The sequence below is a fragment of the Rattus rattus genome, chromosome 11 (genome assembly GCF_011064425.1).
Source record: "Rattus rattus isolate New Zealand chromosome 11, Rrattus_CSIRO_v1, whole genome shotgun sequence".
Lineage (NCBI taxonomy): Eukaryota > Metazoa > Chordata > Mammalia > Rodentia > Muridae > Rattus > Rattus rattus.
Window position 1 is genome coordinate 40,855,834 of NC_046164.1, and position 24,928 is coordinate 40,880,761.

The following is a 24,928-nucleotide window of genomic DNA, read 5'->3' on the forward strand; positions in this document are numbered from 1 at the left end:
TATATATATATACATATATATATTTAAAATGACATCTAAATTCAAAGCTTGGTACAAAACATTAAATGGTAATGCAACTGAAGACATGTTTTTGGCTTGAAGGAAACTTACCTGAACTCTTGTAATGGTCTCAATTCTTTTGAAGTAACATAAAAGATGATTTGATATCTACATACATTAATGGTGCACAAAGATGTCAGTTACATTCCCTAAGTAACTTAACTATGATTGTGGCAAAAGCACCACACATCCTAGGTGCTGAAAGTTTTTTTGTTTCTTCTCTCTCTCTCTCTCTCTCTCTCTCTCTCTCTCTCTCTCTCTCTCTCTCTCTCTCTTCTCTCTCTCTCTCTCTCTTTCTGTGTGTGTGTGTGTGTGTGTGTGTGTGTGTGTGTGCAGAAATACTCAGAGGAAAGCAGTGTGTTTGATATTTAGTCATTGAAAACCCTTCCCTTTCAGTTAATTTTTTGTCAGAACTCATTTGAGATACCCCAAAACCCAATTTATAGAAATAGTCCACCCTCCCCTCTTAACAAAAATGTCCAATTAAATTACAATCATATGCGACTTTTGTAGGATGAAGGTTACATATTTAGGCTATGTTTTATGGAAACTTTCCAAAGAACTTACCCCATTCTTTGGAAAAGCAATCCATCCAAGGTCTCCCAGGACAGTGCGCGAATCCAATAAATTCACTGAAAAAGGAAAAAAACAAAACACCAAACTGAGTATATCCCTACTGTAGCCCTGCCGAGATGAATACTGTTTATATTACCAAGATTAGATTATGACTTTTTATGACCAATGCACGAGTAACAAACTATTATTATAATGAAAAGGGACAGTTGATTTACAGGAAATGATTGACGAATTGTAACAAAGACATTTAAAGTATGTATAAACCTAAATGCTATTTTTATCAAATAAAACTCAAAGTTCAAATAAGACGTGTTGGGATCACCCACAAATATTGTATTTATTGACTATGAAAAAGTGTGTCCCTGTGTTCTCAGCTGTCAATCGAGGAAGCCAGGAATGATAACAGGATGTGTCAATGTTTGTCATTCCTTATCTGCCCCAAAACAGAAAGGCAAGCCATTAGCCCCCAAAGCCAATCAGTTGAATAAGGAGTGTGGCTTTCTGCATAATAAAGAGCTGGTAGCCATTGCTAGTGAAGGAAATTCTGTAGAACAACCAGGCAGATACTGGAGCAACCTGACAGAACATGGACAGGAACACAGCAGGAAGGTAGGGGAGAGACCTACATGGTGGCATGCAGTAGCAGAGGAGTTAAGTAAGAAACTAGCTAAGAAACTGCTCCAGCCAAAGGCCAATCAGGCTTTAAACCACACAGATGTCTCCTTGTCTTTGTTATTAAACCTCAGTTGGGACCCCTAAAAGCCCCACAATGATGGTGAAAATCTTAAGTCTTCAAAACAAGCCCACAAACAAAACAACTACTTAGAGTTGACATTGCTTCACAGCCTTAAAAATTATAGCTAAGCGTGTTTTATTTTTATCTCAAGGGCTGTTAAGAATCAGCTATCAAAAACAATGACTTTATGAAATTCGTAGGCAAATGGTTGGAACTGGAAAATATCATCCTGAGTGAGCTAACCCAATCACAGAAAGACATACATGGTATGTACTCATTGATAAGTGGCTATTAGCCCAAATGCTTGAGTTACCCTAGATGCCTAGAACAAATGAAACTCAAGACAGATGATCAAAATGTGAGTGCAGATCGCTCATGAGAGACACAGCCAGAATACAGCAAATACAGAGGCGTATGCCAGCAGAAAACCACTGAACTGAGAACGGGACCCCTGTTGAAGGAATCAGAGAAAGAACTGGAAGAGCTTGAAGGAGCTCGTGACCCCATATGTACAGCAATGCCAACCAACCAGAGCTTCCAGGGACTAAGCCACTACCCAAAGACTATACATGGACTGACCCTGGACTCTGACCTCAGAGGTTGCAAATGAATATCCTAGTAAGAGCACCAGTGGAAGGGGGAAGCCCTGGGTCCTGCTAAGACTGAACCCCTAGTGAACTAGACTGTTGGGGAGAGGGGCAGCAATGGGGGAGGGTTGGGAGGGAACACCCATAAGGAAGGGAGGGGGAGGGGGATGTTTGCCCGAAACCGGAAAGGGAATAACATTGAAATGTATATAAGAAATACTCAAGTTAATAATAAAAAAAAAAAAGATGAAACTTTGTAGGCAGAATGGTTTTTTCAACATTATTATCTTACAGAGTGACTTTATCTGTCTTCCCTATAATTTAAATGAATAATAATAATTTCTAGTCCACCTCTAAATCATAATCCTAGTTTTCAGTTTTTGAAATACTAAAAACATAATCCAGGAACTGCAGCCACTTAGTACTCTTGCAGGACAAGTTTTCTGCGTGCATAGATCATTATACACTTCCCTGTAAACCAATGCTGTGAGTGTGGGGCACATCAGAACTTTTTGGATTGTGTATAAGCGATGCAATGTAGAGAGCAGTGCAGTCTCACGCAAATTCAAATCATAAGTATCAACTTGTCAGTAGAGAGCAGAAGAACTGCCACATGGCAGTACAGAAAAAAAAAAAAGAATCAGCAAATAATGACATTAAATAACAGTAAACATCTCACAAGCATGTTTAATGTTTTCATGATAATCATCAAAATCTTCAGTACAGGTGAAAATTTATGTAAGAAACAAATGGATATAACTTTACTCAAGATGAAGAATCTAGCAATTCACAAACTCGTAGGTAAGAATCCCATGGCTACTTAGATATAGCCAGAGTCTAAGATGGGCCTCAATTTGTAAATACTTTATGTTCTGAAATCCTAAGATTTCAAGAAATGTAAGATTTTTAGAAATCCCAGGATTGATATAAATACCTTCATTATAAAGGGACCAACAGATAAGTGCATAAACTCACATTGACCTAGGTACAGATGTGCACAATGTGCTTACATTCTGTTTTTGGGAAACAAAATTAGTTTAAAGAAAACGGTTTTTTTAAATGCTTTGGGTATGGATCGAAGAAAATTATCTTTCTATGGTTTTTACCTCTTTTTTCCCCTGAAGTAACTGAACGGCTTTGATTGACCTTAGCTTATGGGAATAGACAGAAGCCACATGTAGTCTCTCTTGAAACTACCCATATCACAATCAAGAGTCAGCATTTTGGAATTTCATCAATTTTAAAAGTGTTATTCTGTATGCAAGTGCAAGTCTGAAATATCAACTGAACAAGAGTTGGTAAACAAGGGAGCACGTCATGCCACACTGTGAGGGTATGGGAAAATCACTACGACATAGAGTCACAGCTGAAAGTGGAACTGCGGTCATTTCCTAAAAGTTATGTGCACTTAACTTATAAATCTACTTCACATTTAGTGAATTCCACTGAGAAAATATACACGCAAAGATATGTATCCTATAATTCAATTTAATGATTGTAGAAAACACAGAACATGCTAACTTTCACATAGGCATGGCTTTTCCGGATTCCTGAGTATAATTGTTTTTGTAGTTTTGTAGACTTAAGATGTCAGGTCGGACTTTTCATTAAGATTAAACCACTTTAATCATACTTGCCTCACATTGTGTGAAGAACTGTCAGTTCTTTCTAGTATGATGCCTTTATTGAAAAAACATGGTTAAAAGGGAAAGAAGGTCCAGTGACAGGCCCAAAGTGGGGTCCAGCTCAAGAGGAAGCCCCAAAGCCTGACACTATTACTAATGTTATGGTGGGCTTACAAACAGGAGCCTATCATGACTGCCCTCCAAGAGGCCCAACAAGCAGCTGCAAGAGTCAGATGCAGATACGTATAACCAACCAATGAACAGAAGCCTGAGACAGCTAGGGTTAAATTAGGGAAAAACTGGAAGACGCTGAGGAGGAGGAGGGCAACCCTATAGGAAGACAACCAGTCTCAAGCAACTGGATACCGGAGATCTCTCAGACACTGAGCCACCAACCAGGCAGTGTACACCAGCTGATATGAAGCCTCCAACACAAATACAGCAGAGGACTGCCCAGTCTGGTCTCAGTGAGACAAGATGCATCTAACCCTCAGGAGACTTGAGGCCCCAGGGAGTCAGGAGGTATAGTGGGGTGGAGACATCCTCTTGGAGACAGGGAGGAGGTATGGGATGAGGAACAGCCAAAGGGCAGACTGGGAGTGGGATAAAGACTGGACTGTAAAAAAAAGATTAAATAATAAAAATTAAACGAAATAAGAAAAAGAAAGAACAAATTATGGAAAGAAAAGAAAGGAAGGAAGGAAAGAAAGAAAGAAAAGAAAAAAGGAAAGGAAAGGAAAGGAAAGGAAAGAAAAGAAAAGAAAAGAAAAGAAAAGAAAAGAAAAGAGAAGAAAAGAAAGCACAATTGTCCTGTCACTCCGATCACATGTAAGTCCTACCAGATACTGCACCTACCTCATCGGTAAGAACCAAGCTCTTCATTTTACTCTGCTACTGGCTTTTCTGGTCTCCATGGGAATAAGGTTACATTAAACATAAATGTCCTTGTCCTCCTTTTACTGTATCTGGGACACTAGGTTCTGTCTAGACATGACTAAATGCCAGGGGAGTGAGCACTTAAATTGTTATGTTTATTCATTTTAATGATTCCTTTGGATCGCCTTTGATACTGAGCTGCAGTACGCCTGTGTAGTTGAGATAAACGAGTTCATATCATCAAACAGAAGGTGTAGGGATGCTACAGTCAGGAGAGCTTCAACCTGTGATCAAAACTGATGTGCTTAGATACACTAGGAATCTGTAGCAGCCTATTAGCCTGGCCTCTTCCTAACTTGCAGCTTTAAGTATTCATTAATAACTACCGAACTCCAATGCCTTCAAACTTTAGTTACTGCCCCTTGAATTTACTTTAGCGTACATTAAACTACATTGCTCCTTTGGGGCTCAAATGTATATAGAAGTGAATTAATGGTTTCAGGACACTAGCTTAGATGTTATTTCAATTTTGGAACAGTAGTCGGTGATACCTGACTAAAATGCAAAAATATAAGACAGGAAATACGGTAGAAATCAAGAATTTGTAACCTACAATTTTACCTAATGTGGTTATATAAAAACTTAGGAAAATAGGTGATGAAGTTGATGGGAAATACATACATCTCACTTTTTACAAGCATCTGAAAATTACTTCCTTTTGAGAATAAATGTTTCCATTAAACTCACGATGCAAGTAAGATATTTACATCTACAGTGAGATAATTTGTAGTTGAGAAAAAAGATATAAAGTTATGTTGCTATTTGTGTATGGAAGGCAGAATAAACTCTTCAGACCTTGATCAAGTCTTCAGACAGCTAGAAGAAAACAGTTTCAATTCATATATAAAGTAAGAAGTATAGAAATGCAAGTTCCAGGTTCCTGCACTGATTCTTTCAGAGATAGAATGTGTAATGTGAGCTGTAATCAAATTACTTCTGCCAAATAAGTTTAATATACTTTTCTCTTTAATCGATAAATATGCTGTTCACATTTCTGAGAATTGCTAATTCTTCATTCTTATTTGCCATTTGATATAGTAATATCTTTCATCCCTGATCCTCCCCTTCCTTTACCTGAGTGCAGTGTTATTACTCAGAGTCCTGATATCATCTAGCTCTCATCGCTTAATCACAATGACTTGTTTTACTCCTAAAAAGAACACAATATCTGGGGCTGGAAAGGTAGCTCAATAATTAAGATGTTGTACTTTTCTTGCAGAATACATGAATTCTGTTTCCATCTACAATATCAGACAGATCATATAAGCCTTTAACTCCAGCTCAAATTATGAGACTTTCTTCTGGTATCAAAGACTTATACTCACATGTTTATAGTTGAGCACACACATGTACACATGCTAATAAACAATAATTTAAACTGTAAAAAACACCCACAACAGCCAACACAAGCTTACAAGCCTGGCTAAGGTCAAACTATGTGATTATGAATGAATCTTCTTGTCAAGGAATTGATCCAGAGAGTGTTTCTCAATCAGCATTCAACAGTAGTTCTTATCTGCTATCTCTGATGCGTCCATAGGTATCTAATCTTTCCTTTCCTCCTCCTCCTCCTCCTCCTCCTCCTCCTCCTCCTCCTCCTCCTCCTCCTCCTGCTCCTCCTCGTCCTCCTCCTCCTCCTCCTCTTCGTCGTCTCGTCGTTCTTCTTCTTCTTCTTCTTCTTCTTCTTCTTCTTCTTCTTCTTCTTCTTCTTCTTCTTCTTCTTCTTCTTCTTCTTCTTCTTCTTCTTCTTTTCTGATATTCTGCTACTTGGGGATAAGAAAAGCCAAGAACACTGGCTAACCATTCCCCTTTATATAAACAAAGAACTCCATGAAACAATGATCTCACCAACATTTTACTTGTCCCAAGGTAGAGATGCTCTGGCATTTACCTACTGATATTAACACAATTTTTCTCCTTTCCATTTATTTTTATACTTGCTATTGGGAGAACATCTTTGAACAGAAGTTAGCATATTGGGAAGCATTCCTTATATAACAAAATTAAATCCTTATGTAAAAATATGAAGTTAAAGCAACAGGAGTCTAATTTACAGAAATAAAATAGAATAATCTATCCGTGTAATTCCCTTATACAATTTCACCAAATTGGTGTAATTATGGATATTATTATTTACACTTCAATTTTTCTCAATATTTATGATGGAACATAGGAAAAACACTGTCAGTAATGTCATTAATATTTCTACTTCCACATATACGCATATGGAAACATTTTATAAATCTGTATTAAAAAACAACTGAGAGGTAAACAGAGTGCATACAAATGTGAATTTGAGAAGATAATTTCCCCATGACATTAACAAACTTATTAAAGAGTGGATTGGCAATAATAAAGTGCCATTTCTACATGTCTTCTTTGTTACAATTACAGTAATTAAATTGTTCTGAACAGTATATATGTTGTAAATTACAATGAATACACAATGAGTATTGATCTTCATTGTACAACTTAATTAAAACTTGTCCGAGAGAGAAGCCACTAATGAATATAATTAGAGGAAATGTTTGATACCACAGTGACTCTGGAAAGCATTAATTAAATATCTGATATTTTGTGGAAAAATGTTTTTATTTTGTTATTTATATTTTTAAATGAAGCCACACAATGGAACTGAAAAAAAAGCCTTCAAGTTCATTTTCTCACTCAACTATTAATCGTATAATTATGAGGAAGAAGGCTGATTGGTAGGCTAATCAGTAATAAAGGAATGATGGTTTGAGGAGAAATAAGCCCACTGGGATCAATGGGTATGTAATCTACTGCAAATTCCTAGTCAATGTGGAAAAGGAAAATAACTAATATAATAAATTTTAAAGTCTTTTTAAAAAGATTATTATTTCCATTAGTGTGTGTGTGTGTGTGTGTGTGTGTGTGTGTGTGTGTGTGTGTGTGTGTGTGAGTATAGTGCCCATGGAGGCCAAAAGAAGTCATTTGAGGCATGCTGCTGTGGGTTTGGCATAGGTGCAGAGAATTGAACTTGGGTCTTCTGCAAAACTAGCATGCACTCATAAGTTCTGAGCCATCTATTTGGAAAAATTTCAATCATCAAATATATAAGTATTAGCCAAAGAGTATTCTAGCAGAAACTAAATCCAAAATATCGCAAGTATGTTTTAATGTCAAAATAATCCATTTAAATAATCTCAATGCTTTTTGTAGCTAGAAAAGTTGTAAATAATCTATTTTAAAAAACCAGAGAGTCACCAATTTATTTGTGATGGGATTAAGAGGCCCAGGAACAAAAATAATGAAGAGACTATCTGTGTATTAAAAGACTAAGTTCTCAACTGCGAACAACCAGAGATTATATCGCTAACGTGAGCCATTAGGACCACAAAAATATGCTGCACTATTGAGGAAAAGAAGCACAGACGAATAAATATATTTTCATTCATTGAATAATCAAATAACCAAGGAAGGATCTTTGATATTGTCACCATCCACCTATGGTGAAAAAACATGTGATACTTGAGGACAACAAGGGCAATCCCGTGTAGGAAGGCATGTATCTCACTCTGTCACTGTTACCTTTCTTTCATGATGCTCACATTAGCAATCACTTATAATACCAGTTAGATCTTTCCTCCTACATGAAGGTTTAACAAATATCATATTTTTAAATAATCTGTGGGAGCAAACCACATCTCCACAGCCGTCCAGCCCTCTCTCCATGGATCCATTCAGCACATATATGATTTCTGGCTTCAGGGCTTGACTTAACAGTTTTGTCAACTACTTCAGGGGACAACGCACAGCTAACAAACATGAATAAAGAGTAAAAGGACATCTGTTTCTCATCTGAAAATTAAATCTGTAAATTGGGTAAAAAAATTATGTTACAGGTTAAGGAATATTACATAGATTTCGAATATATTTGACTTAAAGACAAAAATCCATAGTAATACAAAATCTCATGGATAATGAATGGGAGTTTATTTCTTCTCTAATTCTAAGCTTCCCATGAACACAAAAATAATATAAGCAAACAAGGTTTTTACCAATATATGGAAGAGGCTGTGAAACATTTATATAATCTTTTTCATACACTCATCTTAGAAATTCTTCAAAATGTTCAACCAGAACATTGGTGTCCTGTTCAGAACCCCTCATGGAAACAAGAAGTAACAGATCATGTCACAATACATGAGGCCTTAGTGACAGATTATGAGCACTAATGATTTTTCCTGAAATGCCACCTTAGCCTAGAGACATGTGTCTTACTGCCATTACCTGAAGACAACTACCAGGAAATATTAAGTCCATTCCAACCTAACAGTACGTTCAAATATCAGCATCATCCAACAAGCCTCCGTTTGTGTAGTTAAGTACTCTTTTTCTATTATTAACAGTATTCCAAAATCCCTTTATTGGGTTATTTTTATTTAATTTATTTTTTTACTTAGCACACAAAGTAATAGATTTCTTTACATCATGTAAATATATATTTAGTTTTACCTGATACTGTTCTCAGAACAAAGGATTCTCTTTCTGGTCATTGTGTCTCTAACCTATCCTTTTACCTTTGCCCTACCTAGGATTCCTCCTTCCAGGTTTTTATTAACTGTTCTGTTATCTTCTATACCTGCCTTAATTAAAGCTTCTTTCCCCCTTACTCTGCACCCCTTCTAAATCAAGAATGTATTGCCATATTTCCACATACATAAAAATTAGAAGGCTACATCTACTAAAACAGCAGAACATGCAGTATTTTTCTTCCAGACCCCAGCATAACTCACTTGGGAAACTATTTCTAATTTTATCCACTTATAAATACTGCACCACAGATTATATATAACATATTTTCATAATCACCATCTACTTTAGTGGATAACTAGAATGATTCCATTCTTCTCCAGTGTGAAAAGATCAGCAATATACAGCATGGATGTGCAAATATGTCTATAGTAAAGCATAGAGTCCTTTGGGTATACGCCCAGGATTGAGAGAGGTGTATCATATATGAGACCACCTTTTTCACTAATTATTGCTCTTTGTTTGAGAAGAACATCAACAAAATTTCCAATGCAAATGCATTTTTTGCACTTCTATTAAAAGTGACAATTTTTTTCTGTTCTGTAATCTTTCCTTACATTAGTTGTCATTCTAACTAGATAAGGCTAAATTATAAATTAGTTTAGTGTTTATTGGCTTGATGACTAAGAATGTTTAATGCTTTTAGTAATATTTATTCATCTATCTATTTATCTATCTATCATCTACTTATTCATTTATTGGACAACTATTGTTACTCTTTTGAAGATGATCTGTTCAGGTTATTGACCTTTTTATTGATTGGCAAGAGAAGTTTTGGTGTTTGCAGCTATTTACATATTTTATTTGTGAATCAAAGTCTGGAAAATAGCTCCTTTTTTTCTCCCATTCTGAGTATTGTCCATTCATTTTGTGGATAGATCCTCTTGCTTTGAACACAAATCTTTTGATTTCATGTAATCTCCCATTTTCCAATGCTTGGGGCTATAATCTGTGACATTGGTTTTCTATTTAAAATGCTCGACTGTGTCTGTGTCCTGAGACATGTTCCCAATGCTTGTATTCAGCAGATCCAGCATTTTATATTTCATATAACAGTGGTTGTTCTACTCAGACCTTTCATTTTTTGCAGGAGTAGACATTTGAGCCTAATTTCTGCTGTACATGAATACCTACTTTTCCATGTGTCATCTCCTGAACAGACTGTTTTCTCCCTTTGTTACTGATATATTTATCAAAATTGCATTTATATAATTGTGTTAATTTATTCCTGCTCCCTCTATTATACTCCCTTGCTCTGCAAAGCATTTTAAACAAACATATTTAAATTAAACCTTGAATTTTCTTCCAGGGAATACTATATCTGTGATTTCATTATGAATCCTATTATATATAACATGATTAACCCTTTTGTCATTTCCAGCACTACATTCCAGTATATATCTAATCGCCAAAATACAATACCCAATATTCTACCAAAACTGAACAAAACAACTACACAACCCATTTTCCTCTCATTTTCCCTACATTGGTCAGTAGAACTAAGACATCCTGAAACCTAAGTTATCCCTTTACGTTTACCGCCACACTGAGTGATTGAACAAATCCCATACATTCCACACATGTCCTTGATAACTCTCTTTGATCGCAGGCTCTGTTTCATTTGACCCTGTAGCTAGTCTGGCAAAATCCTATAGGAAGAAGAACTAATTTCAGTTCCATTACTGGGGTCCTACTTTTAAATCAGTTCTGTTCAATGAGCTGTGAAGGGATTCTGCAAGGAAAGGGAATTTTTGAAACTATTTTCAAGTGACAAAGCCACAAGGCCAAATACCACTTCTCGCTGTCTTGGATTGGCCATGTACTTCTTGGACCAGATACCAGCCACCTGAAGAACAGGAAGGAAAGTGTGGGAAAGCAAAGCCTGCAGAACAGGGTTGGCAGGACGAAGAGATAGAGAATAAATCCCAAATTATATCATAACGATGCTAATCTATCTAAGCTTGAAACCCCCTTCTCTTAGGAATTGCTTTTATACTAGGAAAATCAATTTTATTGCTTAACCTTGGTAGATGATATAATTGCTGTTACAGGCAAAAGAAGGTATTTCAACTGCTAGAATACAGTTGTCAGAGCTTGACGGCAAGTTCCTCTTTTGCTTCTAGAGTCCGCTTTTCTTACCTTGTTTATTTGAGCCTACAAAATTCTGTCCACCAAAGACTTACTGCTTTCACTCCTGGTTCACCTGACCCCCTCTTATTCATCTTTGAAGTTATTTTGGATGACATTTCAGTCATTACACAGCAAGCTCAATGATAGTCAGAACAAAAGAAAAGAAAAAACTCTTTCGAAATTTAATTCATTAACTAATTAAAAATAACATTTTTTTCTTTTGGTTGTAAAACATTTAATAAATATAATCAATCATGTAACTGTTGATAGAAAGGTAGGCCAGTCTTTTTTGTATAAAATATTCTTGCTACTTATTTTTATTTTTGTTTACACACATGCATTTTATTTGTGTGTACACCGCATGTCTTCAGGCAACACAGTGCAATGATTATTCTCGGTTGTCCGCTTTACTCCGTAGGCAGCTAAAGCCCAGGCAACAGGGTACACCGGTGATGGCTTTTCCTTCCCTGAATTATGTGAGGTGGGAACACATCCTAAATCTGGACCTTTAGAGGTGGGAAAATCTACCTTAAGTCTGAGGTTCACCTGCTGGCAGCAGCCACCGTAAAGGACACAGAAGAAGGAAGGCCCTGATCTTTGTCTGTTGCCTCGTGCTTGCTGCCAAGTTCATTTCTTCATAGTATTAGATCTTACTTTTGGGGGATGCTGGCATATATGACATATATGTATATAACCAGTTGAGACATTCAGGTTCATGGATTGGAAGATGTGTGTGTGTGTGTGTGTGTGTGTGTGTGTGTTTGTGTGTATGTGTGTGTGTGTGTGTATATATATATATACATATATATATATATATATATATATTCATTCTATCAGATCTCTTTCTCCAGTGATTTCTTACTAATAAACAAAACGGTATGAGATTCCCTAGAACCCAAATTACAGGTGATTCTGAGACACCCAACGTGTAAACTGAGAACCACATTCAGGTCCTTTGTAAGAACCATCTCACCAGTCCCTGGTTCTTCATTTTTTCTTACTGCTTTTGAGAAAATATGTTTGTCATGAATAAAGAAAATATTCTTGCTGATTTTCAAATTTATTGAGCAATATTTACACCAAAACAAAACAAAACAAAACCAAAAACAGACACCTATGATGGAATGAGTTTTAGTCAGAAATACATTCTAAAGATTATGAATTAATAATGAACTCTGAAATTGTCATCCCAGTGACATGGAATGAGTCACGGTTCCTATCTATGGGTGAGTCTGAACAAAACACTTAAGCAAAGCTAACAGAGAAACGCACTGACAGCTAGACTATGAGTAACAAGCAATCTGCTACCTTCACAGACCACATTGCATGAAAAGAGCAGTACCATATGGTCTCCGTGACTACCTTGTCAGCTGTGGCAACTAAACATGGGAAGTCTCTTACACCCTTTATATCTGAGAAAGAAACGTCAGCCTTGCATGACGTAAGAGGTTAAGAAGACTATCATAGATTATGTCTCAAAGCAAATGCTTACTTCTACAATACTGTGGGTAAAGCTATTATAGGAAGGTATTCCTTTCAAAAACAAAATTTGCAAGGCCATAGCACTTGAAATAAATATGTTTCTTCACAATTAAGTTGAAGAATGCCTCAAGAAACAGATAATGGTTGGTATTCATGTAGTATTGGTTTTGTGGCCATATAACCTCGAGGATGTAATTTTTCTTTATTTTTTTTAAGTTTCAAAGACTCAATTCTCATGTCTGTAACACCAGCGATTGAAACTAATAAAATTATATGTGTCTGTACTCACATTTTATCACTTTATCTTAACACTGATCTTTGGGTATGCTATGTTTCTCATTTTACAGATAAGGAAATTGAAGCTGAGAAAAGTTAAACAGGCCAATGGCCCAAGGTCCCAAAACTAATATAAGCACAGAGCTGTAATCTAAATCTGAGTTATCTAATCAAAGGCTTTTTCTTCTTACTTCTCCATTGAATCTGATCCAGTGTCTAACGTGCCGAATACAAAGGTTCAACCCTCTAAATAATTATCTCCTGTATCAATATGTTTTATTAAATTCATGAGTTATAAATAGTATGTGACAGAGACCAGCATTTATAATAATATCCTTAACATAGTCTATACAAGATGAAAATTAGTGACTGGCTGGAGGGGTTAGTTTGTAAGCCACCTACCTTGCAAGCATGAGGACCTGAGTTCAATCCATACAGGGCTAAGAAAAGTATCAGTCTTAATGACCTGTAGCCCAGTGCTGGGGAAGGAGGGTGAAGAAGAATCTATGGGGCATAGCTAACCAGCCCAGACTAATGAGCATTCTTCAAAGCAATGAGAGGCCTTGTTTCAAAGGATGCATACAGCCTTCCCAGGAATGGTACATAGTCTGTTCTCTGTACTCCGTGTATGTATAAATAGAACTGGACACACATAAACAAAATACATACATTTTTAACAAGCTGAACAATTCAAGAGTATTCATTTAAGCAGACCACACCCTAATTCCCCATGCTAGAGAATTACAATTTCCTATGAAGCTGGTGACAGCCAGTCAAGTTTTAAGTTTAACAAAATAGAATAGTAAGCAACAATGTAGCAATAAAAGTCTTCTCTTATATCCAATTTAGATATCTATTATACTGGAAGCACCTGAATTGAGGAAGAATTGACTTTGTATCTCTTCCTGGACACTTCATTTTTAAAACTCAAAGAGACATATAAATGATTAGAATAAAATGGATGATATATACACGATGGCTCTTGGCTATGAATCATTCCTTATGCCAGTACCTAATTATCCCTCGATCTTTATTAAAATGTATCAAATTTCAAAAAGATCTGAATAATCACTATCACTCCAGTTTGCAAGGTGGTATAAAGGATGATTGGATTTGAATCTATACTAATAGAGAAGCCGTCACAAGCACGTAGGCATAGGTATGTGTTTATTGTTTATTTGGCTTAGTATTTATTTCCTTTTACATTTTATTTTTATTCATGTGTATATGTGTGTCAGTGTGAATGAAACTCATGTATGTAGATGCCACTTATGTCAGAGGAGTGTTCTAAACCATCAATAGCCCCAAATATCCTTGACAACATTTGTAACTTATTACATAAATTCATTTCAAATACACTTAATATTATTTTAAAAGATAATGAAAAATATTAAACTATATATTTTGAGTATCAATCTGGAAATCAAGTGTTATATTTATTGACTACACTTTTTGCTTTAATTAAAATAGTCATTTTATTCTGTATTATTCTCTTATGTAAATAATGCTATTCCATAATAGTGTATCCAATTTATGTTTAAAGTATTTCATATTGTTTAATATGAAATTAGTAATAAACATTTATACTGAGAAGAGCTTATATACCTTTCTCCTCATATTCTCTCTCTTCCCCTCCTCTCTTGCTGTCTATCCCTTCCTATAATTTTGATTTAAAAATATCTTGTAAATAAGACTTAATCATAGCTTATCAATATTAGAAAGTGGTAGAAATAAGAGATATAAGAGATGGAAATTAATGGGAGTTATTCTGGTCATCGCGAGTTTGTTCATAAGGAGAAAGATTGTGGGAGTTTGAATAAAAATGGCCCCCATAAGCCCTTAGACAGTGGCACTAATAGGAAGTGTGCCCTCGCTGAAGTGTGACTCTGTTGGAAGAAGTTTGTTAATGTGGGTGGGCTTTGGTGGCTCAGATGCTTAAACCACTATCAGGCTAGAAGCTGCTTCCTGCTGCCTGATGATTTGAATGTAGAGCCCTCAGCTCCTACTCTAGTACCGTGTTTAGCCTGCGTACTGCAATGCTTCCAGCAATGAAAGTAATGGACTGGCTAAACCTCTGAACTGTAAGACAGCCCCATTGAATTGTTCTTCCTTATAAGAGTTGCTCTGGTCATGTCTGGTCATGCTGTTTCTTCACAGTATTAAACACCTAACTAACACAGAAGTTAGTCCAGGAATGGTGTATTACTGTGATAGGCCTGACTATGCTTTCGTTTTGTGTAATGTGGACTTTGCACACTTCAAGTGGGGCTTAATGGGCCATCCTAGTAAGAACACGGAAGACTGTGGTGCCGAGGGTGGGAAGCTTGGTTAAAGAGGTTTCAAAGGAGAAGAATGTTAGTACTCGGCCTAGAGACTATTAAGACATTTTGGTGAAGGATGTGTCTGCTTTCTGCCCCGGTTGAAAAAGTCTGCCTGAGGCTAAATTGAAGAGTTTCAGATTAATTGCCTTTGCAGAAGAGATTTCAGAATACCCTAGTGTGGGCTGTGTCATGTGGTAATTAGTGACCATGTTTATGGAGCTCTATAATGAAATGCAGCAGGCTGAGCAAGGTACAATATGTACATTTTGAGGACAAATGGGAACCAGGAACTGGAATGGAACTAAGTTGTGTCTTCAAGGAGATAAACAGATTAAAGAAAATCCCGATGTTAAATGGAGTGGTGACCTCAGGGCAAGATCCCACCCATCTAAGCTTCCAATTTATGAAAAAGAATTAAAGAAAAGCTTAGAACAGATGTGGTAGTCTGTACATTTAATCTCAGGACTCTGGAGTCAAAGAAAGAAGCCAGATCTCTGAGTTTGAGGCAAACCTGGTCTATAGATTGACTTTCAGGAGAGTCAATCATAGGCGGTGAGGAAAACCACTGAAAACAGAAGTTGGTAAAGATGTAATTGAGTGTGGGGGGGTCAAGTTGCAGCCACATCAAGCAGCAGAACTTGGCAGCTTCGGCCACATGGTTCTGAGTTTAGAGTGAAGGATACAAGAGCTCAGGAAGCTACTGAAGGCCGGCATGTGTGTGATGCTGTGAAGGGCAAGTTTGATTTGCCTTAGAGATCTCAAGATGTGGGAGATGCCAGTGTCACGAGATACCTACAAAGAGAAGCGGGAAATAGCTCAAGAGAAAGAAGTGCGTTGCTGTCAATAAAGATGAAAGGAGGTGGAAATCTGAAGAGTCTTTTTTGGTAGCATACTTGGAAATACAGAGTTTGGAGTTTGCCCAAGTGGATGTGGTCTTTATTTTGTCTAGTCTTTCCTCACTAGGCTCCCTTTCAGAATTGCAATATGTGATCTGTGCCATTCTATGCTGGAAGCGTGTCATCTGCTTTTTCAGTTTGACTTTACAGGGGATTACAGTGTAGAAATTGCATGAATTTCAGAAGAGACTGAACTTTAGTCTTTTAGACAAGTTTCAGACTGTTAGTGGCAGTTTTGCATTATGGTATGACTAAAGTATATGAGGACCATGGAGTGAATTGTGGTGGTTTGAGAGGAACTGGCCTCCATAGACTCATAGGAGATGTCATTCTTAAGAGGTGTAGTCTTGTTGGAGTAGGTGAGCAACACTGGCTATGGGCTTTGAGGTCCTGGATGCTCAATCCATACCCAGTGTGTTTTTCTTTATAAGAGTTGCTGTGATCATGGTGTCTCTTCAAGGCTTTAAAACCCTAAGTCACTAGTAATGGAATTTCACTGTGAACTTAACTGGATTTAGAATTACCATGGAAACTTACTACCATTATTCCCGTGACTGTATTTCAAGAAAGGTATAAACCTGGGGGAGGGGAATGGACCCTCCCTGAATGTCAGGGACATAATCCCAAAAGCTGGAGGCCTAGGCTGCATATAAAGGAGAAAATGAACTGAGTACCAGCATTCACTTTTGTTTAACTTTGGCTATGGACTGTTATGTGATAAAGTATGATTCACAGTAATTATTTCCTTGCTTATACATTTATTCTCAGGCTTTGGGTCATAACAGCAAAAGATGTAACTCATACTGTAGGATTCCAGTCCCTGCCAGGAGATGGAGAGCTTGTTTTTCTGTTCTAAATACATCATAGGGTACTGCTTCAGCATGGCACCAAAATTATAGTCAATCAGTCACAACCCATACCTCTGAAACTGATTATGAAAACAAAATATTCTCCTTATAAGTAGTTCATTCCTAGGAATTGTTCTAATGGATCAAAATTAACATAGACTTTTCACACTGGATTCAATAGCAAGATTTTTTTAAATGTAAGTATCTTGGATCTTTTTTAAAGCACCTGTATGAAGATGAGACCTAGAGCGATGAAGACCTCTAGGAAGTACATCTGCACACACCTGACATGTCTGTATGACACGAACAGTGGACAGCAGGAGAAGTGCGCTGTCACTTAGTTCAACACGATGACCCTTCCTATTCTACATTTGAATTGGGATGGTGATATTAACTGTAGTGATCTCGAAAGCAACAGTTGATCTTGTTATGGGTACCATTACAGATTGGCAAAATTCTAATCTACATATCTTATTTTGTTAACATCTTTTTAAAACAATGTTCTAAAATGTAAAATAATTGGTACAGATGTTCTGACATGAACCATTCTTTGGGCTATGCTTTAATGAATTTGACCAGGTGATTTTTGGCACTCAAGCACAATATATTTAAAGTGTTCTTAGTTTGCCTCTGATAAGCACCACTGGGTGAGAAAAACATTGGCTCAAAGTAGTCTACACAATACATTGCAGTTTGATTTATTCCCATATTTAGAAATCTATAAGTAAGTATGCTCTCATACTGTCTTTAATACAATGGTCCTTTTTCAAACAAACAGAAACCATGAGCTTCAAAGGAGAAATCTTAGATGCTTATTCAGGCAAAGAGAAGGAAAACAGAAAAAAAAATCCATGAAACCCATATGTAGATTTAATAAGTAACTAGATGCCTAGGTTTTACAATAAATTATTTTCAATCAATGTTTCTGCAATAATAGAAAAAAAAAGAGAGAAAGGGTGGTAAGAGGAAAAGATACAGGAAGGAAAGGAAAAAACGAGGGGGAAAAATAGGAGGAGGAAGAAAAAGTGGAAAGAAAGCAGGATGTAGAGGAGGAAGAATTATATCATTGAAAAATGTTTCACATATTTTGAAACAAAAGGTGACTATGAATTCTGTATTTTACCATCCCCAACAAAACTACCATTCCAGTAATCATCTTTGGTATCCCAGGATCAGAAATAAGTTAGCTTCCTGATGAACTGACAGATTTTCTATGAGGAAAGAAAAGCTGTGTAAGTGAAGATCTGAACTTAAAATTTCTGTGGAAATGCCTCAATAGTCATAATTTCTCAATATGAATTTCCCATACTCCCTTACATATGTATTCATGTTATTCTCATGGTGCTGATGTTTTTGAGGCACGTGTTTTTACTAGTCTGATTCTTTCCTTGAACACTGTTAGCATAAATAAAATAAAAAGTATAATAATGGAAAAAAGTTGAGAAATGCAGTATGTGGCTAAACTGGTATAGTCAAGAGTTTCAGCAACTTGGACACTGACCCTCTGTCAAACGAAGTGCTTCTCACCTCCTACAATTTATTGAGCTATACCAAAATCAACTTTCTTCTACACTGAAAACATCAGTTTATTTGGGATAGCTTGAGAGTTAAAGATTATCCAATAAGTCTTCACAGTAGTATTTTCACCCTTCCTACCTATAAAATGATTCAATTCAAATAACTATATAGGTTAGAAAAATAAAAATTATCTGATATTTTATAGTTATTATTTGGCAGGAAATTAAAATGCTACTTTCCGTGAAAGGATGGTTAATTGAACAACTACCCATAAGCTACCAGAACTATTTCCCATGTAAGCTGGTGCTTCAATCCTATTTTATACACATGATGGCTGACACACAGTTTCCTAACCTTTTCCATTTAATATTAAGAATTACCATGAAGCTGTAACTCTGAAGTGCTTCAGGAAGTATGTAAGCATGTATATACTCAGGAAACAGAATAAAGAAAGAAGGAATTCCTTCCATTTTCTGAAATTACAACAGATGGTTTGTATTAATTGTTTTTATGTAGGAAAGATTAAGTCATACTTTGAGTAGAAAAAAAAACATAAAGTGGGTCAAATGTATGAATGCTAAAAGATTGCCATAGGGAAGTGACAAAAATAAAACAGTACTTGATACCATCACAAAATATTAATCATAATACACATAAAAACACTCCTTATATATATGATTCTCATAGATATTTTATCTTTGTGATACATTTTAGAAATATAAAGTAAATGGTTCTGATAGCACATATGTTGGTATCGGCTCACTTTGCTTGTCGAATCATACAATCTTTTAGTTAGTAACTTTTCAATTTACTAGAGGCTTTATAAGACCAATTCTAAGTTCACTTAATTAAGGATTTAAGAAAAGAGTTATATTGGCTTCTCCAAGGATAGAATAGGATGTTGAAAGAAATTGCTGTTAAAAATAGTTTTAAGTCACTTAAAGAATGTACTTCATAGTATGCATTCATCAAACATGGATTTATAGAGTGTAATGTACTTCCCTGATGTTCCAGATGGAGAATTACATTTTGGATTTGGCTCTCAATGTCCTTCCAAACAGGTAATGCTTTCTCCACAGTGATGTATCAAAGAAATGTTAAGTCTAAGACATTCCACTGTTAGTTTGGTAGAATTAAACTGTTTTCGTTGGAAAATCATAAGGTCTTTGTTTGTACTGAAATTCAACTTCAGAGAAATGCTTCCCTGAGTAGCTTTTATTTTTAAAGATTTTCCATGTTTATGGAAAATCAGAAAGGCATAAACAAGTGAAAACACAATTTCAGGTGATGGTCCACATCAGGAATAGAAATGGAAACTCAAGCTTGCGGAAATCTATCTATAGAGACCTAGGATAAAGATCTAGCAGCAAGTGTGGGTGTGGCTGATTGTGTTAGAAGAATCTGGGTCACTGAGGATGAGAAAACCATTCTCCTTCCATTGGTTAGTGATGGGGAACTGACAGGAGGTGTGGTCCTGACGCAAATCAAAAGTTACTGTGCACTCATAATTAAGGTTTGATTTGTAACCTAAGGCTGCTGGAAGTCCATTGAAAAGTTTTACCAAGGGAGTAAATAAGGACTCTATGAGCTATTGAACTGCAGTCATTTACCTTGCTGCTGGCATCTTCATTTCAACAAATAAGACAATGCTCACTAATTAACACTTTGCTAAATGTCGGAATGCCAATCCAAAGTTTTTGAACATATAATATTTGACACTGTCATATTGTAAGCCATACAAGTTTGCAAAGCACTTTCAAGGTCTGAGCTCAATCTGTGCAATCCTAAACTGTATTATACCAACGTTCCTATTTACAGACACAGAAGCAGATGAAGAGGAGTTGCCCAGTTTGCTGAAGGTCCACAGCTTCAAGTCTGAGCCACTCGAGCCTGAGCCCTGACTGCTTCATGGCACATCTAGAGATTTGGAACTCATTTTGGGCCAAGAGTGTTAGCCTTTGATATTATCTAGCATTTTAAATTAAATAATACTTTCTTAATTTATATCCTTCTATAACAGTAATGAATTTATCTAGTGTAGACTACCAATAAGGATATTGTAATGAAATATATAGGTGAAGAATATTTTCATAAGGGTCTTTTAATGAGATTCATAGACAAAGCAAACCGTTGAACTGAGAATGGGGTCCCTGTTGGAGGAATTAGAGAAAGGACTGAAGGAGCTGAAGGGGTTTGCAACCCCACAAGAACCAACCAGAGCTCCCAGGGACTAAATCACTACCCAAAGATTACAAATGAACAGACACATTGCTCCAACTGCATATGTAGCAGAGGATGGCCTTGTTCGTCACCAATGGGAGGAGAAGCCCTTGGTCCTGCCAAGGCTGGACCCCCCTCCCCGGGTAGGGGAATGTCAGGGTGGGGAGGCAGGAATGGGGGTGGTTGGGGAGGGGGAACACCTGAATAGAAGAAGGGGAGAGGGATGGTATATGGAGCTAATGGACAGGAAACCAGGAAAGGGAATAACATTTGAAATTTAAATAAAAAATATCCAATAAAAATGAGAAAAAAGAAAAACAAGAAATCCTTTCCTAATATAAACATCTTTCAAAACTATTATAAAATATTATATCTAAATTTACACGTAAATGGGGAGGAAAAACATGATAGTTTGTTCATAGTAAAGACAAAAATTACCTACATTTTTCCACTTAATGTTCAGGGGACATTTCTTATCATGAAAACTACAATATGTGACAAGCTGACTAAAACTTTGGAAGGTGCATTGCTTTCCTATAAGAACAAGAGAGGTATCCTACAGTAGGTAACATTGTTTTGAGAAGAGATTCTTAATGAAATTATTAAAATATGGATCTAAAGCAGACTATTGACCTGGCATGACAGTTGAATTTTTTTATATTCTCAAATTCCAGAGAAAAAGTGATAAGACAAAGAACACATGGGTTGAGTTAGGAAGAAAGATATAAAGGGAGAGCTTAGTGTATGCTAGTGAAAACTGGACCATGTGGAAAAAGAGTATGCACATCCAAAATGTGCAAGCATTGATTAAGTATATTGCTACTAACATGGTTATCCTCCAGAATACAATATATTTCCATCCTAGTCACTTTGCATGCACCCTTTTCTATAAAATAATACACTACCGGGATGACAAAAGTAAGACTGGCTGTGGATTCTTCATGACAATATTTCCCCTTGCACCAAGAGTGGGTAAGACTAGCCCTGAAGTCAGGCCACCTGAGTTTGAGTAAAAGCATTTCCACTTTGACTCAGAGTAAGATAAGTTATTTGACTATACACTAACTCACTTTCCTTCAAAATAAAAATGATGATAATGAGGATTCCTTTGGCTCATTTCTAGGAAAACAAACGCACATGCAAATCCCAGCAGTGACATGTGATAAATCAAAAGTGAATGTCAGCTGTAATTTGTGAATGAGGCATAGGCATTGGTGAGTATGCAATTATAGATTTACAAGCAATACAATGTTACAACTAAATAATATACTCCAAACTTTCTTGTGTTTTGCTATTGTCTCGTATGTGCCAAAGAACAGCCTCTTTGTAATTACGTTAAAAACTTTCTGAAAATATATATACTTACGCATACTACCAAGAAATATAGTTAATATGCATGTTACTAAAAAGATAAATGTTCTGGGAAATGAGAATGGAAAACTGTATTTAATACTGGAATCCAGAGGGTCACCTATCTGTATCAAGATCATTTAAGCATTTTCCCTGCAATGGATTTTCAAAATGGAGAGCCAGTTAATTGAATGATCTTCTTGCTGTATTCAAGGTTACTAGTTGTATTTTCATGTTTTATGCATGTATACATTCCTGTAAAATTTGTAACAAATCAGGGCACACACAGGAATTATCCTAAAACTCTAACATGATGGCAAATGTTCAAACTACTTGCACATATCCCTTGACGTTTCACTTAGTTGATAAGAAGCATCAGTTCTCTGTGGAAAGTCAAAGTAAGACACAGCATTCATACTCCTGATTCTTGTATTTAACTTTTCCTTTCTCTCCTGGTCAAATCACCAAATGTGTCATTAGATAGAGAAACCCAGTAGAGAAGTGGGACACATGTGGTTCATTTTTAGTTTGTACAGCTGCGTGGGACGTTTCTCTCAATTCCTTTTGTTAAACTGCCTTCCCATCCCAGGATGGTTTTTAAATCTACCAGTTCAGGGAAGATGATGACCTGTAATTGAGAAATAATGTCTCAAATACCCTGTGCACCGTGTTGTGAGAGTATTGGTTATTTAGCCAAGGGACTTTAGCAACTCTCTGCAACACTATAGAGTTATTCTATTCCACTGTTCTAATAACACTATAGCACTGTTCCTGTTCCACTTCATAGCAACTCTGAGGATAATCCCTGACATATCCACGTTTATTGTGTATATCCAGAAGGGGCCGATTCATGTAATCTCATAACACACAGCAAAGCTGCAGGGTCAGGGTCTCTAAGGCTCTTCATTCTTATCTATCATGCAAGATGTACCTTAGAAAACTGATGAAAATGAAAGCCCAGGACTCAATGACAAGGACTACACCTATGCAAATGAAGCACTATTGAAAGGTCGCCAAGATCAACATTTCTGTCAAATCTGAGAAGAAGATAAAGAAGAATAAGAGGAGGAGGGGAAGAAGGAGTAGGAGACGGGAAGGAGGAATAAGAAGAAAGTTTTTGTGTTATTTATTTTTTTTTTTATGGACGTTCTCCCAGACAATATTAACTTCTATCCTGACGCAATCTAGAACCCAAATACATGGCTGACTGAGAACATTTACTCAGCCCCTCTCCTGGGCTTCCTGTTCCCTCTTCTTCGGTGTAGAATTCTATCAATTAAAAACTTACTTCATTCAGTTATGCTATGGTTATGTGAAATATGAAACTTCATTATAGCAACCCCATTGTAGACAACTCAGCTGAATTACAACAAGCTACAGTGGATTACTAAAGAATGTAGGAAATGATGGGGATTACCACCAATAAAACTAACTGGCTTCAAAATACAAAGCCAGATTATTTTTTTTTCTGATATTGTCATTTCATAGCACCTTTGTCCCTGCATACTTGGTTTCACAGGCTTCGTTCAATACCAATGAACCACATCTAATATCTTAGAGAAGTTATTTAGTTTTGTTTCGGTTGCACCTTCCTCCTCTCCTCTCAAGGAAAATGAAAGGTTATGGTTCAAAACCATAGATCATTAAAGTCCATCAAGCAGGGCCAGTCTTCAGTCTTCCCTATGGCAGAATGGATGTGGCTCTTAGGAGGAGAAATACACGTTTCTATGCTGTCGCTGTCGTCACTGAAGCCCTTCTAGGAAAAGAGGGTCCACCAGGGGAAGTCTTTCCCACCTCTGTAAGCCATTACAGAAGGGAAGGGTTCTGCATGACAGTTAAACTTGGCTCAGATGGCAAGCGCCTGCTAGGAACTGCAGGGGTTGAACTGGTGCCAGCTGGATTTACCTGCTGAGTTGGTCTTTCCACAGAGAAGACATTAGCACATCCTGAGGCTGTCCTGCCAAGGCAAAGTAAGTGAGTTGCCTTTGAAGACAGCCAATACTTAAACTCTTCTTATGGTTCATGAATTAAGTAAACAGCCGATAATGGAGTTTGGTGCAATCTATTATTTAGGTAGAAGATTCTTCCTTTTAATTAAGAGGAATGTCTGATCTTCTTAATATCCTTTTTGAAATGGTGACACATTTGGGGGGTAGCTGAGGACAGAAGTTTTGGATTCGGACCCCCCCCCCTTTACTTGTGCTTCTTTCCAAAGAGAGGAAAAGGATGAAACTAAGAGTTCCCGCAGATGAAAATAAGAGTAGGAAATTATCACGAGACAAAAAGACAGCCCCCATCTTCAAGTAGAACAGACTGTATTTTCTTCAAATCATGCAATACTTAGCCCGAAACATGTTTCCAAGTAGGAACATTTCTCACAAAGCATATGCAAAATATTTCAACCTTCAGGTTTTGGATCTTTGAGGATTTGATGGTTTTTCAGAATCATTTGCTGAGAGCTATAGCCCAGTTTGTTTAGAACTGGAGACAAACTGAACTGATGGAGAAGGTAGTCTGGGCAATAATCCAGTCAGTGAAATATATGTAGAAGGATCACAAACACTTAAATCCCTTTTACATGAACTGTGGTGTGTCGAATGCTACAAGTGCTTGCCATGACCCAACTAAGCAACTGATCTCACAAAAAAATTACGAGAACTATAAATTCTACATATATGAAATAATAGGAACCAAAGAGTTCCTTTTTCTCTTCACACTGTTGTATCTTCAGAGGCATGGAGAATCAAATGTAAAAATTAAAATATGTGTGTAAGCATGAATGGCATAGTCCCTTTAAAGAAGATTTTAGA

At 36.7% G+C, this 24,928-nt stretch overlaps 1 protein-coding gene across 8 annotated transcripts in view; it reads right to left on the reverse strand.

The window, feature by feature from the left end:
* Epha5 (EPH receptor A5) overlaps positions 1 to 24,928 on the reverse strand; it is a 353,750-nt gene that overhangs the window by 320,082 nt on the left and 8,740 nt on the right. For all 8 annotated transcript variants that reach the window (XM_032917099.1, XM_032917097.1, XM_032917098.1 and 5 more), the window contains exon 2: positions 628 to 692. In XM_032917099.1, the coding sequence (XP_032772990.1) occupies positions 628 to 692 (65 nt within the window). The remainder of the gene's footprint in view (positions 1 to 627; positions 693 to 24,928) is intronic.